Genomic DNA, 17,809 nt, shown 5'->3' with positions numbered 1-17,809 from the left:
TCCTTCCCCCACCTGCCTCCCAACTTCCCAAGCCCGGTGGCATCAGCTCTGTGACGCACGATTCCCAAGCGTGTGTGGTGCTTAGAGAGAACTCGTGTGTTCCTTCAAGGAGCAGGGGAAGGTGGTGCCTTCAGTGGCAGTTTATTCAGACCAGCCTTGCAGGATCGGGCTGTACCAACGGTTCTTATCCAAGGGCGATTTCGCTCCCCCAAGGGATGGATGTTTTGTGACGTCCAGAGACGTTTTTGGTTGTCACAGCTCGGAAGGGGGCTATTGAACATAGTGGTTGGAAGCCAGGGATGTTGCTAAATATTCTACAGTGAACAGAACAGCCCCACCACAAAGAATTATCCAGCCCAAAATGTCAGTAATGCCTAGGCTATACCCCTTTTTTTTTTTGGACTCTCCCAAACCCCAGGTCTTTTCAAACTCCAGACGTCACTGGACTATATGGGCGGCAGCAGCAAGTTTTGAGTGCTTGAAAAAGTACATCATAGATATTTTCAGATATAATTAAGATCATCAAGATTATAAAATTTCACTGACTCCCCGACTAAATGTCTGAAATATGTAGTTGGTAGGTTTCTGAATGGGTCCATTCCAGGAATGTCCATACTGGAGGCAAACAGACTTCTTCCCACACCTGCCTAGAAGGATTATGGTGTCGCTGGAACACAGCTCAGCAGAGGAGTCCTGACTCATTGAGATGTGGGCTTTCCTGCAGGGAGTAGAGATGAAAGGAGAGGAGGGATGCTGGCAGAGAGGGATGTTAGAGAAATATGGAGCTGCAGGATCTCGCAAAACCCACATGGTGAAAACCAGGCTCCCCTGACTGGAATGCATAGCCATTTTGAAGGCAGAGGTTTTGTTAAACCTGATACTTTGGTAGGCCAGGCCTGAAGGAAAGTTGGAGGGTCAGATCAACCACAGTCACATATCCTCTGCCCTTTTCTGGCTGAGTGAACTGAACTAAGCCTTATTTTCTTATCTGTAAAATGGGAATACAACACACCACATAAGGCTGTAATGAAGAGTAGATGAGATTGTATTTTAGAAGCACCCAGCAGAATGCCTGGCAGTGGCCCAGGGCACAATACAGTTTACCCCCTAATTAACTGGGCGGGGGGTGTTTGTGCTGCTGGGTGCAGTTGTGTTCTGCGTGCATTTTCTGCTGTGTGGAAACTATTCAGAACTCTGTACTGAGAAAGCTACTGGGGTCATAATGACCCTACGTTAAATGTGAAAGGTGGAAAGTACCCTGTCCTTAGGGAGAAAATGCTAAATTCTCGCACCTGCCAGGCCATGATTAGCATGTGCTGTGGCCCTTGGGCTCGGTCCCTGGCCTTTGGATGGCTTTCTCTCTCTCTCTCTTTTTTTTTCTTTTAAGCTGTGCTCTGTGCCCATGATGTGGATGCCCTGGAGGAGGGAGTGAGGGCTGGGCACAGGGAGAGAGACCAGATGAGGAGTGATTCCGCGCCTGGTCCTGCCACAGACCATGCTGAGACTGTGACCGGACTCCTCAAGTCCACTCCGTGTCCCCCTCCTTGTACTCCCTCAGGAGCCCTGTCAAGGGGACACACGTGCACAGCAGCGTCTGTAAGGAGAAGCCTCCGGGGGCTCCGGTGACCTTTCCATTTAGGAAAGCAGGAGGTCAGAGTGAGAACTAAAGGCTCGCCAGAGTCACTCATTTGCTCCCTCCGGGAACCGGGCCCTGGAAGCAATGGCATAATGTCAGGGCTGCCTGCAGACCACCCTGCCCCTCAGTGAGTGGGTGGGACCCTGCATGTCCTGGCTCCCAGGCCAGTTGTAGCCTGCAAATCAAGTAGACTCTGGGACTCTGACTTAGTGGGTGGAGGGTGAGGGAAAGAGTGAGGTGAGGAGTGGGGGACTGGGTGCAGGACTGGGGGTGGTCTCACAGCAAGGGACTGGTGTGTGATGGGGGTGTGAGCCAGCCTGTCTCTCACAAAAGAACCACCAATGATTTTTTTTTTTTTTTTTTTTTGCGGTACGCGGGCCTCTCACCATTGTGGCCTCCCCCGTTACGGAGCACAGGCTCCGGACGCGCAGGCTCAGTGGCCATGGCTCACGGGCCCAGCCGCTCCGCGGCATGTGGGATCTTCCCGGACCGGGGCACAAACCCGTGTCCCCTGCATCGGCAGGCGGACTCTCAACCACTGCGCCACCAGGGAAGCCCCCACCAATGATATTTTAGCAGAACAGTGATAAGCAGAAGCAGCTCGGCGAAACTATAAAGTGGGGCTTCGGAAGACTTAACTATGTGACCACTGGAAGGGTAAGGGGAGATCCTCCACCCCAACCCGTTGGCCAAGCAGTGGGGAAGCAGACACAAGGGGAGGGTTGGTGCCAGGGTCCCTGAAAGGAAATGCCCCCTTGCAGTGAAGGGCCCACTGAGTCATTAGGGAGATGAAATGAGAGGTAAATAAGGCCTAAAAATAAGACCATCAAACATAAGCTCTTTTTTCTTTAACCACATAATGGGCAAAACTGATGTCCTTGCTGCACCCTCGATGCTCATCCATTTTTCCGGGTCAGAGTTGGCTATGAGGTTTGCTCAGAAATGGAATAAGGGTCAGGGCCATCTGCTGGGACATTTCTTGGTACTAGGAAGCAGTGTTTTCACATGTTTACCAGGCTTTTTAGACATGACTTAACAGAGCCATGTAAAGATGCCCCCTGGGTCAAAAATGATCTGTTCTGCTTCAGCCAGAGATGTCCCTTCCAAATGAAGGATCATGGTACATGGGGTGGGAATGGGCCCCAGCCCTATTTGCCTCTTTTCTGCCTTATGCGTGGGGCATGTTGTCCTCCCCGTTCCACCCCTCGGAAGATCTAACACCTAAGAAGCTTTCAAACTGTGCAGAGATTCTGCTGGTTTGGAAAGGGCATTCCAAACCTGAAAAGGGCATTCAACCCCTCTCCCTCAGTGTGAGTTCTCCCACGGTGCAGGGCAAGGACCGATCACAGAGGGACCAACAGGAAGGCCGGGGTCTTAGAGCAGTGGTTCTCATACTTGAGCTGCATCTGAATCACCTGGAGGACAATTAGAGCACAGATTGAGGGGCCCACCCCCCAGAGTTTCTGATTCAGTAGGTCTGAGAATTTCATTTCTAACAAATTCCCTGGGGATGCTCACACTGCTGGTCTGAGCACCTCACTTTGAAAACCACCATTTTAGAAGATAGTCTCAAACTTTGGGTATTGTCTTTCAAAAAAAAAAAAAAAAAGAGAGGCAGGGAGATGGGCCTGGTGTTGCTAGGCAACTGGTAGCAGAAGGGGAATGGGATGGGGACCAAGGACTGAGAAGGACAGGTGGTACAGGGTGACCTCAGACTTGACAGAAGGCTGTCACTAACTTTGGTTTATTGGCCTCTCTGTAGGGACATAAATAGGCATCATCCCCTGTTCACCTGAAGTGTTGTCCGCTAACAAGACAGGTGTCGCCACCCAGCAGGCCTACTTGAAGGCCTGGCAGCTGCCTGAGGAAAGCCTGTCTCCCGGCCGGGCCTTCTGCTCCTTGCCCCAGAGGGTTTTGAGCTTGCGATAGTACACCTTGCAGCTAAAGCCCTCCTTGAAGCCCCACTTGATGTGGCTCTTGAGGGAGTGCATCGTCGGGTACATACGGCAGCAGGCCACACACTTGTAGCCGTTCTGCTGGGCCGGGTGCCCCTTGGAGGCCATTAGGATGTCCTGGGATGTGATGTGGTCTATGGAATTCAGGCTGTGCCTGGATTTCTTGGTGGCCTCTCGGGGGCAGGTGTTCTCTGGGGAGGAAGAGGACGAGCAGATGCTGTCAGCCGTGTCCTCTGGGAGGCAGTTGTCCCTCCTGCCCTCGTCCCACTGCACCTCTGGGAAGCTGTAGGTCTCCAGGTGGCTCTCTCTGCCCTTGCGTACAAAGTAGCTGTAAGGGGAGAACCAGGGCCGGTAGATGGTGCAATTCCACCTCAGCTGCTCTCCGTTTGGGGGGTCCCCCAAGATGCAGTCTGCAAAGGAAAGGGCTGGGTCTGAGCCTCGAGCCAGGCAGAGAGCAGTGAGGCCTGGGTTGGCTGGAGGCCGGGCGGAGAAGCAGAAGGGCAAGAAGGCAGGTGGTCAGGCAGGACCTCAGGTTACCTCTGCCCTTCCTTGAGTGCAGTTCTGAGAGCAGGCAGAGGATGGGGTGGGGAGAGCAGTCTAAGGCCTGCCTTCCTGCTGTCCAGAGAAAAGCAGTTTGATCTCTGGGTAGAGACTCCCCTTAAAATGACTAACTAAGCCTTGGCATGTGTCAGGTGCATCCCTCCCTGCAGACACCTTTCCTCTGCCTCCTCTGAGGATAGACACAGGTGGCTCAGCAGACAGCCAGACCTCTGGCCTCCTAGAGCCCCTCTTTCTACCACCACTGGTTGTGGCCGTTTCTCCAGCCTCACTGTCTGCCTGCAACAGCCCAGTCAGGCAGAAAGTGCTGTTCTCCATCAGCCTGAGAGACAGGAGAGGAGAAGACCTGCAGGTCTCTGCTAGAGGAAGCATCGGACAGGAGACTGCAGGGGGGAAAGGCAGCACGCGGCAATCCCACACACAGGCACCCTACCCTTAGGGGAGCAGCCCCTGTTCCCCCAGCTTCTCACATGTGCCCGCCTGAGTCAGAGAAGGCCTCACCTGGTGAGAGCACTGTGTTGTGCACCCCATGACGGAGAGCTCTGCTTTGGTACTGGGGTAGCGGGGCCTGAGCTGGGCTGGACGCCTCAGTGGGAAACACCGTCTTTGCAGTGCCTGGGTTACAGAGGAAACACTCTGGTGAGCTGAGCAAGGTTGGGCGTCCTCGTGTTGGGACCCCTCCCCCCGAGACATACCTAGAGGTTCAACCTTGGTGCTTTAAGGCACTACAAAACTGAAGCAAAACAATGACCTTTGTGGCATGCACATAGGCAGAGCTATTCTGGATGACCTCCTGGGGAATTCCAAATGGGGTGCTGGTTTCATTGAGACCCTGGAAAGGTCCTCTCCAAAGAAGAATATAAGATGTGGACCAGATGACAGGTTTCTGCCTGGCGTGCGTGCGTGCGTGCGTGTGTGTGTGTGTGTTTGTGTGTGTGTGCACTCTGCATTGCAGCCTTTGGGTCCCTGGAGGGCCCAGAGGAGGGAGTCTGGTCACGGACCGCGTAGCTATGTTACAAGATCCCTTTGAGGACGAGAAGCTCGTTTCTCTAATTAAAACGCCTCCCACCCACAGCCAGAGAGTGTTCAGGTGGACCCCAGCTGCCTGATGGTTGCTAATGCTTGAATTAAGAAGCTGGCTTGCCTCAAATTACAGAGCAGTAGCTGTGCTCAGTTTGGGAAACAGATGGATACAGATGTCCTGTGTATAGGCAATTGGATGCTTAGGAGAACCACTTCACAGAACAGCACTTCTCAAACTTTAATGTGCATGGGAATCACCTGGAGATCTTGATAAAAATGCAGATTCTGATTCAGCAGGTCTGAGGTAGGGCCTGAGATTCTGCCTTTTTCTAAAAAGCTCCCAGGTGATGCTGATGTTGCACGTCCATGGACCATGCTTTGAATAGCAAGTCCTCAGAACATTCAATTTTATTCCATGATAGGCTCATCAGTTACCCCCCACCTTAGGTTCCTTCTGATGGATTGATAAGTCTAGATCTTCTCCAGCTTGTCAAAATAGGGCTGAAACTAGTACATCCTCCTTACTTAGACAGACTGTCACTTTGAAAGTTCATGCAGAGTCAGAGGGGGAAAAAAGCCTGATAACAAATGTTTCCCCCATCCTTCCCTTGCAAGAAATGAATAAATAGCAGGAACTACTTACCATGTATGCAGCATTTTGAAAAATTATTTTCTTCCCATGTGTAATTTGACTTTCTCACTAAATCGTGGTCGTGTAACATGATCTGGTAGAGTACTCAATTACAAGCTTCAGAAAACCAGATTTTTGTGGCCCTAGTGGCACGAGAGTTTACCTGGCAAGCAGGTAGCACGTGAGGACGTGATATCAGGAAAAGTGCCCATAGCAGAGGAAGAGATTCGAGGTCCAGAAATGCTGAAGAGTGAGAAGTTCTCCATATTCTGACTACTGAAGTGTGTGGAGGTCACGCACACCTGCTCCCAAGAGGCTGCTTGAGTTGTCCAGACAATAAACATTCTGATGTCAGTGACATCACAATAAGGCCACATGATTCTACTCGCCAGTGAGGTTATTCCTCTCAAAGATGGATGGGGTCTGTAGCAAGCAAGTTAAAAAATTTTTAAAGATTTTTTTCACTTGTCATTCTTCCATGGCCTGTCTTGACTGGGGATACCCAGAGAGAGGGAGGAATGTAGTAGAGACCTGATAGCGATGTTGTCTATTCGCCCCTTCTGTTCTTTTTTTTTTTTTTTACATCTTTATTGGAGTATAATTGCTTTACAAGGGTGTGTTAGTTTCTGCTTTATAACAAAGTGAATCAGTTATACATATACCTATGTTCTCATATCTCTTCCCTCTTGCGTCTCCCTCCCTCCCACCCTCCCTATCCCACCCCTCTAGGTGGTCACAAAGCACTGAGCTGATCTCCCTGTGAGTGGCATGGACATTTATGCACCCCCTCTGTTCTTTAGTCTCCCTTTTCCATGTCATTGCTGTCACCACCCCCAGCTCTGGGATCCGCTGTCCTCTCTTAATGACCTCTTTGCTTTTTTCATCTGTCTAACCTCTGTCACCAGATGTTTTTGTTGTTTTACCTTAGTTTCTGTTTTTTTGGTTTGGGGTATATTTTTTACATTTTTCTTTGGAAATAATTTCAAACTTACAAAAAGCTGCAAACATAAAATTTGTACAGAGAACATCCATGTACCCTGTATCTAGATTTTCCTATTGTTAACATTTTACTCCATTTGCCTTATCAATTCCCTCCCTCCCTCTCTGCCTCTGTGTGTATACATCTTTTTTTCTGAGATATTTGAAGGTAAATTACAAACATAATGTCCCTTTGTGCCTAAATACTTCAATATGTACGTCCTAAGAATAGGGACCAAATACTGTTTTAAATGGTTGGTGCTGTCTGTTTTTAGCAAATGCCTAAAACATAAATGGGTGGCTTACTCAACACCATTTTGCTCATTAAAGCAATTTAGTAGTAAGGCTATGTACTCAGAGTGGCAAGGTAGCCTCTTCTCTTTGCTTCACTTTTGTCATGTAACAACCTGGCCAGCCTGCTAGAGGGTTGAAAGATGAGCTTGAAGGTGCCCCATTCTAGATCATCATGATTAGATGCATACAGGGCTTTAGATCTAAAGGTGGGTATGTTTGTGCTGGGCGGGAAAGGTCTGGCCCAGCCCGTAATCAGCAGTGGGCTCCCCTCGCAGTGTGTGAAGCAAGTGTGAGTTCGCATGTGCATATGAGATTCCAGAGTTGTCTTCCTGTCCGTGTTTATTCACAGTACTTAAACATTTGCAAGACCGTGTAGAGAATGAGATCTCATGTACCTCCTTCATAGCCTGGTTTGGAACGTTAGAACGTGTTAGGATGTGAATTGACACCACGTACCTTGGCAACTTTGAGAGTATTGGCAGTTTCACTTGGCTGTCATGGTGTAGAGAAAGACCATGGGTCTGGGAGTCAGCCTATGTGAGTTCTAACCCCTGCTCTGCCGTTACCTCCCTGTGCAGTATTAGGCAGACCTCTCTGCCACCTGCTTTTCCCATGTTGTTAATTTAGATGGTTGGAGTGGATGAATGAACATCTTTCTGGTCTAAAATCTAGGGATTCACATGTTGGAGGCCCCATTCCATTCCTCCCACTGCCAGCTAGGAACTTCAGATATACTTAATGTAAAGGGGCCTCAAAATATTGGGGGAGGGCTTCCCTGGCGGCGCAGTGGTTGAGAGTCCGCCTGCCGATACAGGGGACACGGGTTTGTGTCCCGGTCTGGGAAGAACCCACATGCCGCGGAGCGGCTGGGCCCGTGAGCCATGGCCGCTGAGCCTGCGCGTCCGGAGCCTGTGCTCCGCAACGGGAGAGGCCACAACAGTGAGAGGCCCACATACCACAAAAAAAAAAATATATATTGGGGAAAATACAGGAGGCTGCATCAGCACCTGTTTGTAGAATTTTTAAAGTACGGCTGTTTTGGTTTATTAAAAAGCATATGGGAACCTGGTCATCCAGGTCTGTTACACTCCTCATAGCAAGACCCCTGTCTTGCATGCTATATCCTCTTGGTGTGCTGTTGCTGGTGACCCAGACGGGAGGTAACACTCCCATAGTGGTCGGTCACTACATAAAATGTCTCTCTCTCTCTCTCGTTTGTTTCCTGCCTGCTTTCCGAGCCCCTTTCTCGGACAGGTAAGATACTGTCTTTCTTTTGGATGACTTTGGCCCCAGATGCTCCCCTCTGCTTGGCTATGTGCATGCTGGGGGGTGCTTTAGGAGGGCCACCTGGTTGGGATCCAGTCACCTTTCTTTCTGCCATCACCATTATTTTCTGAACCACCAAGCCTCCCGTCCTGACAGTGTGTGGGGTCCTTGGTGCCTTTAGCAGGAAAGGGGCTCGCTGCACATCCCTCAGATGTGAAGATGAAGGGAGCCCCGGCCTGACCTCAAGAGCCCCTGTGGACCGCTCCCAGAGGAGGGGGTTTTCAGTGTCTTTTGTAAATGGAAGAAGGCTTGGGGAACAGCTTCTCTACGATGTTAGCCCATAATGCAGTCAGTTTTAAGTATTCATATCAAAAGCCAATTCAATTAATTTATTAAATGCCTACTGTTGTGCAAGGCCCTATGCTGAGCATTATAGACAAAAAATGTCACTTAAGATGCTTCTTCCCATCAAGGGACTTATTTTATTATTAAAGACAAGATGTATTTACCAGAAGACTTAAGAGAATTATGAAGAGAGTATATGATGAGCTATCTTTAAATTCCTTAAGAATTCAGTGTATACATCCTGAAGGGTAGAGAAACAAGAAGTACAGGAAATCTAAAATGGTGCTTAATCCAAAAGTTATTTATGTTTCTTAGAATGTGTTTCTTCAATAATTATAATCAAAGGGGCTCACAATTTACAAGTCACTTTGCCAGGTGTTTTTGGTGCTTACACTTTTAGAAATGAATGTGTCTGCTCTGAAAATTCACATTAAACCAGTAAGGAAGCAGCCACAGAACTATGTGAGCCCGAAAGTGGTGGGGATTGGCCTTCTTCCCTGGCATATATCTCTTGAACATTTGCTCTAGTTTCATGGTGGCCCCAATACTTTCTGGTTTGGGGGGAAGTCATTAAATGCTTTAGTTTCCAAAGCCTTCTCTGCTAGTTTGCAGAGTTCACGATTAAAGAAAAATTAGAAGGATATGGGACATGATAGGTAAATTATGCAAAAGTGGATGACATGGCAAGATTTATACTCTCAGGAGAAGACTCAAGAGTTGATACCCCTGTTGTGGGATGGGCCGGGATCTCCTGCTAGTGTGGTGGGTCTACATCTGGAACCCAGCCAGCCTGAACCAGTCAGCTCTGTGCCCCGTGTCCCAGGGATGCTCTAATTGAGCTCCCGGCATGTCCCCTGCAGTGGTGCTTTTCTTGCACGTGGGTTAGGGGCAGTTACAGAGGTGAAGACTGTGGGGTTCATCACAGGGGGAGATCTCCACTCCTCCCACAGCATCCTCCTGCTGCCCGAAGACCCTTAGCTTATTGAGGTAGTTGGCTCAGAAGGGATGTCTCTGCATAAAATCACAATAAAGAGAAATGCTCCCCAGTGCCCAGGACTCAGCAGTGCAGGGCAGAGAACTGCTTTATGCAAAAGTTCAATGGAAAAAAACATATACCCTAACCTCCGTTACTCTTAGGAAGCCTCGGCAAGAGTAGGCACTTAGCAGAGGTCTTGACAAGGAGCAGGGCCTATGACCAAATCGCTCTCCTCCTCTGAGACTGACAAAATATCTGGAATAGGTGGTAAGGACAGCAACCTCAAGCCTGCTTCCAAGGCCCCAGAGTGGGTCTGGCTGCACTGAGGCCTGAGCTGGATTTCCTAGTGGGGAGAGGCTGCCTCTGTGCAAGTGTGTGGACAGTGTGGCTTAGAGCCCTGAGCTCTAGCTATTCCAACTACAGACCTCGGAGCTACTGTGGTCTTGGTCTCCACGATTCTCTATCTGAAAATGGGTTTGGCATTTCAGGATATTTATTGAGCACCTACTGTGTGCCACACCCAGGCTAGCTGTTAAAGACACAAAGATGAGTGAGACATGGCTTCTGCCCTGCAAGTGTTTACAACCCAGTGGGTCTCCTCCCAGCCCTTTGAGTTAATCTTTCCAGCCGAACAGAGATCCCTGAGAGGCAGACTGTGCACGAGGCATATTTAGGCAGTTATTCCATGCAAGGCAGGAAAAGTAGTGGCAAGAGCCCTGAGCTTTAGGTGAGAAAACGTGGGTTCTAGTTCCTACCGTGCCAGTAATTGGGCTGTGACCTCGGGCCCAGCAGTTCATTACTCTGAGCCCCGTCTTCTTCCTCTATAAAGAGAAATCTTACCATGCCCCACCTTACTAGCTTGTGAGGATTAAGTGAGCTGGCGTTTGTCAGCTTCCTCCTGCTTCCTTGGCACCAAGTGCTTGTCCATTTGGCGTGAACTGGTTCTGAACCACCACTTAGCATCTCTCTGCATGCAGCTGTCCCATTCTCCCAAGTTCCACCCCCAAGAGAAGTGAGCATTTTTCATGGAGAAAACATGCTACACATGTGGCTTTTTAGCAGGGAGCTTCCATACTTGCCATCCCTCCACCAGCTTCTACCCCAGCGCCTGAGTCAGAGAGCTCCACATGTGCTCATGGCAGTGTAAAAATGTCACATCTCATTGCTTCATCCTTGTTTGTCTTTACTTCAAAGGGCCTGGTGACCCCAAGGTAAGGGGTTAAGCCGTGAGTCAAGGAGGCATGTTTAAAGGGATAAGTTAGCTTTTCTGTGGCTAGAGTTCATCACTGATTAACCTGGGTGAGGCAGAACTAGAATTTCTGGTCCCACGTCCCATCAAAACAACTGGCTCGGAAGGTTCAAGAGTGTCTTTGCTGGCTCTCTCTTGACTATTTCCAAAGCCTCATGAACTTACAAGTTGTGGGTATGGTATAAGGAGAAGCTCAAAAGTGATGGGGTCGAAGGCCCCCCTCCCCTCCCCTCACCGGCTCTCTGTCTTTCCCTCTTTGTTTGTAGTCGACCACGGCATGTTTGAGAACTTGAACACAGCCCTCACTCCAAAGCTCCAGTCAAGCCGCTCCTTCCCCCACGTGTCCAGGCCTGCGGCCCCCAGCTCTGCCGCCCTGGGGTCTGTGGAGCCCGGAGGGCCTGGACTCTGGGTGGGCAGCAGCCAGCACCTCAAGAACCTGGGCAAAGCCATGGGGGCCAAAGTTAACGACTTCCTGCGGAGAAAAGAGCCCTCGAGCCTGGGCAGCGTGGGCACGATGGAGGTCAACAAGACTGCGGGGGCCCAGTTGGCCGGCGGGGCTGACGTGGATGATGGAAGGTGAGTGCACCTCTCCCTCCCGCCCTGACATCCTTACGGATCTGGACCCACTGGAAGAGGCCTGCGGCAAACTGTAGTGTCCAGAGGGGAGAATGGCCTTGGGGTAGGGATGGAGGCTGTCACGTAAAGAACAGCTGAAGGATCGGGCCATGTTTGTGGGAGCCGCCTTCAACTCTCCCACCATGGCTGAAGTTTACGGCGTGCCCATCACGTCCTAGCACTGTGCTATGCTTCAGCTGCATTATTTTACCTAACCCTGGCCCTCTGAGATGAATTATATTATTTCCATTTTGCAGGTAAAGCAGGTTCAGAGAGGTAACGTGAGGAGGTTAAGGTTACAAAGTTAGTAATTGGCAGAGCTGGATTCAAACCCAGATGTTGCCAGAAGCTCCCCGGGGGGATTCTGACACCCAGCCACACCTGAGAAGTGCTGCCCTGACTGTTGGTAGTGGAGAAGCCGGCGTCTGGCAGAACCCACTGGCCAGGGGAGAGGGGAGCCTGCTTTGGCGGCCCTCCCATGTCCAGCCTCGTTTTGACACCTACGCGCCCCAAGTGGTGATGCGCTTTTCAGGGCTATTGTATAGGTTCTGATGTGACGCGGTTCACCGGTGGTCCCAGTGTTAACACTTTGTGCTGTTGTGAACACCGAGTGAGGATGTGACAGGCCCAAAGCCATTTGTGCTCAAACTGCCGAGACCCGCACGCTAAACCAAGAACGAGAACCCAGAGCGAAAAGCACTTCCCGGGTGGGTGAGTGGGAAGTGCAGCATGGTGCATCGCCAGCCTTATGTCAGCTCGTGTCACCAACCTTATAGGTCAGCCCCGCAAGAAGCATTCCCTAGGCTGGATCCCCCGCCTCCTACCACCAGGAAGCGAACCCCTCGGGCCCTGAAGACCACCCAGGACATGCTGATTTCATCGCAGCCAGTCCTAAGCAGTCTGGAGTATGGGACAGAGCTGTCACCTGGGCAGCCCCAGGACTCCCCTCCCACTGCCCAGCCCAGCCCAGCAGATGCTTCACAGCCAGAGGCCATCATGGAAATGGTGGACAGGGGCGAGGCTCTGCCCAATGGAGAGGTTTCCCTGTCGGTACCTGACCTAATCCACAAGGACAACCAGGACGAACCGAAGCTAAAGGTGACTGAGTGCCGAAGGGCCTCCTCCCCTGGCCTCATCGAGAGAAATGGCCTCAAACTCAGCCTGAGCCCCATCAGCCTGGCTGAGTCTCTGGAGGACAGCAGCCCGCCTCCTCGGGCTCGGACCTCCAGCCTTGACATTGAGGGCCCTCACCCAGACCTGCTGTCCTTTGAGTAGAGCTGCTTCTGCTCCTGCTGAGACCCCCTCCCCTCTGCTCGCTTCTCCACCGTGCACCCTGGCCCTTGCCCCAGCTCCACCCTGCTGTTTGTCCTGCTTGCACAAGGCTCAGCAGAGCTAATTCTTCCACATGGGCTGCTGCAGGGCCACAGGTCCATGCGTAGTCCTAGTTCAAGAGTCCGTCCGTGGAATGGCAAAAGGACTCGGGTGCCATCCCAGCTCCTCGGTGTGCTGGCTGCAGCCCTTGGACACTAGGGCGCCTCTGTTCTGAGTTGCCCTGGCTTCCCACTGACCTGCAAGGCCAGCAGCCCAGGATGAAGGGTGTTCTCTCTGCCTGGCTCCCACATGCTGCCTGCTCTTCTTCCTCCCATGCACTCCTGGTTCCTTTTTTCTCCTCCCTGGGGGCCAGAGGCCTCCTGCCTCCGGGGGAATCAGGCTAAATGAGGGATGACGGGTTTGGCTCGATGATGGGCCCAGGCCCAGAAAGCCGCACACCCTGAGCACAGCCCAGCCACAGCTCCTCCTGGCCCCAAGACAGCACAGGCCTCGGGTTGTTACCTCGCCTCTGCCCGTGTGGATGCAACCGGGGGCAATGCTTACTGGACCTGAGACCTCGGGCAGCCTTGTCGACACCCTGGGTTCACAGGGTGTGTCTCTTCTAGCCTGAGGCAGGGCACGGAGCCAGCCCCCGAGAGCGCCTGCCCAGCATGGGAGTGTGGCGAGGCACTGGGCAAGATGATGCAGCCAGCTACGCTCGGGCTCCCTGCACAGAAGAGACCCGGGCTTCCCTTGCTGTGCGTGAAGACAGGGCTAGGCAGGCCCTGGCAGAAGCAGCAGAGCAAGTTCTGATTTTGTTTGGTGGGGAGGGCCCAGGAACCTGGCGTCCAGGGAGCTGGTCCCGAGAGAACCCAGAGCAGTAGTGGGGAAGGCAGTGAAAACGGGATGGGGAAGGCAGTGAAAACGGGTTGGGGAAAGAGTAGTCGTAAGGGCTCAGAACAGCTTTCCGGGGTTTCCACAGCGTGATGTGATGTAGTTCTAGGGTCTAGGCGTGGTAAGTGCAGGAAGCAAGGTGAGGAGTGTGAGAGGTTGGAATGTGGTAGGAACCGTGGAGCAGGCCACACTTAAGTAGGAGGCGCTCCGCTCTTGTACAGAAGGTGCTGTCTACCTGCCTGCCTCTGGGGTCTCTGTGAAGGACTGACAGTTCACACAGCCCCACTGGTTCTGCCCTCCTGGGTTAACCCACGTCTGTGTTCCTGTCTCCCACCAGGGGTCCTGTCATGCTGTTTTCCTGTGGCCAAGAGACCCTGTCAGGGGGTGATCCCAACCCTGGGGGCCTTTGCAGCAAGAAGAGAACATGCCTTTTTTTGAGCAAGGTGGCTGGGTCCCCGGGAGAAGGCTGGGAGTGGCATATCTGGCCAGAGTGGGCTGTTCAGTTCTCCTTCTGTGACTCCTGCCGCCTCCCCTTTCCTATTCTTTGTTCGGCTTCCCACTCTGGGTGCCCCAGGGCTCACTGCCCACTTTATCTCATCACCCAGTTCCTGCTCCCCAGGAACCACTTCTGCCTTATAAAATGTCCAAGCTAACTCCTGCAGACCCGGGAGCCTCAGGGGACCACCGGGATGCAGGTGCCCTTCCCGCCTCCTTGCTTCTGCAGCTGGGGGCCTTGCCACGGCTCTCCCGCCGCCTTTTCTCCTACCCTGCGTTCTCAGAGTGAAGCTTTGTCTCATCTTGCTCAGGAGGGTCCAGGCACGCCAGGCACCTTGCAGGCCGTGGTGAGGTGAGGAAGGCTGTTATTGAATTGAGTCGATCCTGACTTACTCCAGGAATATCACAAAGATGTTGATATCTGACCCTGATGCTCAGAAGTTCTCAGGACTAGCATTTGGGGGCCTGTGAGTTTTCCCAGAATGGCTTGGGGTTCTGCACAAAACACAGAGCTGGGGGCGAGAACTAAACCCACGTGCTGGCAGCTAGCCCACTCTCATCTGCGCTTCCATCCCAGAAGCTCTGTTTGCTTCTCTGACAGGAAACTTACCAGGTTCCTGCACTCTGGGGCTGCTCCTCTCCCAGAGACCAGGGTGGCTCTGGCTGGGTGATATTGTAGCCATAGGTGCAGAGGTGGCAGGCCTGGGCTGGCTTAAGCACCCTGCTCTCCGCTCCACACCCGGCCGCTGCTGAGGTCCTGGCCCTCAGACCCAGGGTTAGCCCAGGGATCCTATCAGGCTGTCCCAGGGATCCTATCAGGCTGTCCCAGGACCATGGCCAGGGTGATCCCAGTGTTCCTCGGACTCGTGTCTAGTACCAAATAAGAGGCTGTGGGACCCTGCTTCAATGTCTGGGTGACCCCTCTGTGATCTCCATCTCAGCCATCCTTCTACAGGAGGGGTGATGCTGCTACCGGGGTGGAGGAGCTCTCTGAGGCTAAAATCAGGTCCTAGATGTGACAGAGAGTGCCTGGTGCTAGGGCTAAGTGTTGCCCAGAGGCCACTAGGAACAGCGACTTCTATCCTGCTGAGGGCCCCGGCTCAGACCAGCTCTCTATGCAAAGCCCCACTTGACTTCCCGTGTCCATGTCAACAACCTGACCTGCCCATGACTGCAGCATGGCAGTCACCCCCCTGACACACCCCTCATGGTGAATGCAACTTCTCTGGAAGTTTGACCCTCGGGTGGCCCAGTCTGCTCAAGGACAGGGTACTGAGGAGAAATGAAGGGCCTGTCTTCTGTGTCCACAGAAGGAAGCTGGGGCCACAGAGTTTTTTCTCTCCCTGTTACCCACTGTCGTGTATCCCCATATTCAGCGATAGTTTTACCCTGATAGATGCAAGGTGAGCTTCCAGAACTTGGCAGGAAGGTGGCATATTCCCCTGCATGGAGAGAAATGTATCTGTGTTAACGAATGTGGGTGATACGAAGACATTCATGTAGTCCATCAACTTCTAAAGAGCAAAGAGGTTGGCCCCAGTTTGGGGAAAGAAGCATATTACAGAGCTATTCCAAGTGTTCTCTAGAGATTTTATATTTATATTTTTAGTAATCTTCTGGTAGAAGGAAACTACACAATAAAAGGATTTGGTTTGGTTTTGCTGGTTTGGTTTTTTTCTCCTGACTGATGCAGAGTGGTTGGTTTTTCTGAAGGCTGCCTTATTGAGAGGAGAGCGTTGGCCTTGTGCTTTGTGAGCCTGGAAGAGTGAGACATGAGGATGATGGGTACTGCTGACAGATCTTCAGACCTTGGGAGGAAATGATCCCTCGGGATGTGCCCTCATACGTTCCTCTAAGTGGCTGGCTGCTGTGGAAGTGTCCCTCTTCCAACCAGACCTATATCTGGTTCAGGGCATCAACATCACGTGCAAAGGTGCAACCTTCCCCCTCAGAAGGAAGCAGGGAGGAAATGCGAGTGACCACCAGAGCGTCCACCTGGGGTCCATAGCCCTCTCCCATCAAGGAGGGGACAGAGCTGGGTGTGCACACAGACACTCTTCAGAGAGGGACCAGAGCTGCCATCAGATTCGGAGTCATTAGTAATGTTGGTACAACGCCCGAAGCTGCTGATGTAGGCACTTACCCCAGACTGGGGCAACCCAGATGCTCCTTACTGAGACAGCATAGCTTGGAGCAGTGCTGGCCTGAAGCCCCTTTAACCCCCTTGCTGCCCCTGGCTGGTGTCAGACCAGGAGACCCAGAGGACTCCCAGCTGAGAGTTGGCCAGAACTTTAACCTCCTTAAAAGGGACAAAGTGAAGAAGAGACAGGAAGGGGAAGGAAAAGAAGCCATACACATTTCTAAAGGGGGAAGGGTAGGACCTTTCTGCCCAGCCCTGTGATTCGCCCCCATGATGTGCCAAGGGTCCCTCCCTGGGTGCACATCAGAAACGTCTCAGGCATGAGGCGGTCTCCAGCCTTTTCTGCATTGAATTCCACTCCTGCACTTCCTTTCTCAGAGGATGAGCAAGAAGACCACGGGCACTCACATTGCTCGCTCGCTCTGGAGTGGGGTGCAGCGTATTGTTCTGGGAAGGCAGGAGTAACACAAAACCCCATCCAGCGTATTCCATGCATGGGAAAAGGCTTTGAAAGTACTTAACAATCGCAACTTCTTCCTTTAAGCGTAAGTCCAGTGACTATTTGGGCAACTTCTCCCGTTGGATGGCTTCAGGATCAACTTCTGCAGTCATTCAGGTGTGAAATGTGCCTTTTCATATGCTTTTCTTTCCCACTGTTATGCAAAGGAGTTATTTTTGGCTGAGATCAAATATGAAAAACTATAATGTAAAAATTAAAAACTTTTGAGGAAATTTTTAAGTGTGAAAAAGGATGTGAATATGTCACATTTTTAAATGCTGTGCTCTGAGCCTTTGGTCTAGAAGCTGGGATACAAAGATGCATGTATTCAGACAACATATCCAAGCCTTTCTGTGAGCTGAGTGCTGTCTGGGGCACAGTGGTAACACTGGTGAAGAGACACCTGGTTCTGTCTCTCACTATGCCCACGATGGGTGAGGACACCACGGAACCTGCCTGCCTGTTAAGCAATGAAGTACCAAATGGGAGGGGGGCAAGTAATTTCAACTAAATGTTTTTCCTCTGAGCTTAATCTGCCTATAGTGGTTGCTGAAGGAAACGAACAAATCAGAGGTCATCAGGAAGCCCACTTCATTCCTAAAGTCTGTGCCTGTGCTGGTGAGGAACCCCAGCTGGGATTCAGAATTTGTGGAATTAGCTAGTCTGGGACTGCACCTCAGATACTACTCCAAGCTCAGAGAATTCCTTCCTGGTCTGTTTGCTCTCAGACATCTTCCGAATGCCCTTGAAGTCTGTGAATCCTGGGAGTATTCTAGAACTGTCTGTGCTTCAACTCCCTGTCCCTTCTCTACCCACATCTCCACCACCGCGGGGCTCCCCAGATGAGCCTGCCAGCTGCTGGTTACGCCTCCTTGCCTTTGAGACTTTGGCCCTCAGGGTCCCCTGGGCTTCACTCAGCATCGCCCCTGCCAGCCAACCGCTGG

At 51.7% G+C, this 17,809-nt stretch overlaps 2 protein-coding genes across 9 annotated transcripts in view; one reads left to right on the top strand and one right to left on the bottom strand.

Annotated features, from left to right (window-relative positions):
* The window catches only part of LOC308611757 (carboxyl-terminal PDZ ligand of neuronal nitric oxide synthase protein), a 310,501-nt gene extending 294,202 nt beyond the window's left edge, over nt 1-16,299 (top strand). For all 7 annotated transcript variants that reach the window (XM_081223785.1, XM_081223784.1, XM_081223783.1 and 4 more), the window contains 2 exons: nt 11,178-11,487; nt 12,303-16,299. In XM_081223785.1, coding sequence (XP_081079911.1) covers nt 11,178-11,487; nt 12,303-12,801 — 809 coding nt within the window. In that variant the 3' untranslated portion in view covers nt 12,802-16,299. The remainder of the gene's footprint in view (nt 1-11,177; nt 11,488-12,302) is intronic.
* On the bottom strand, nt 1,751-6,603 carry SPATA46 (spermatogenesis associated 46). Of its 2 annotated transcripts, XM_081225049.1 has the most exons (3): nt 5,967-6,603; nt 4,651-4,764; nt 1,751-4,001 (listed from the first exon to the last, which is right to left on the bottom strand). In XM_081225049.1, exons 1-3 carry the CDS (start codon nt 6,178-6,180, stop codon nt 3,475-3,477), a joined length of 855 nt encoding a protein of 284 aa, XP_081081175.1. In that variant the 5' UTR covers nt 6,181-6,603; the 3' UTR covers nt 1,751-3,474. The 2 variants fall into 2 exon arrangements, with proteins under 2 accessions (XP_081081175.1, XP_081081176.1); XM_081225050.1 differs by lacking the exon at nt 4,651-4,764.
* Nucleotides 16,300-17,809: the final 1,510 nt, after the last annotated feature.

The sequence above is a fragment of the Mesoplodon bidens genome, assembly GCF_964165515.1.
Source record: "Mesoplodon bidens genome assembly, chromosome: 2".
Taxonomy (NCBI): domain Eukaryota; kingdom Metazoa; phylum Chordata; class Mammalia; order Artiodactyla; family Ziphiidae; genus Mesoplodon; species Mesoplodon bidens.
The sequence above is the reverse complement of the archived record's forward strand: the minus strand, read 5'-3'. Positions and strand labels throughout refer to the sequence as shown.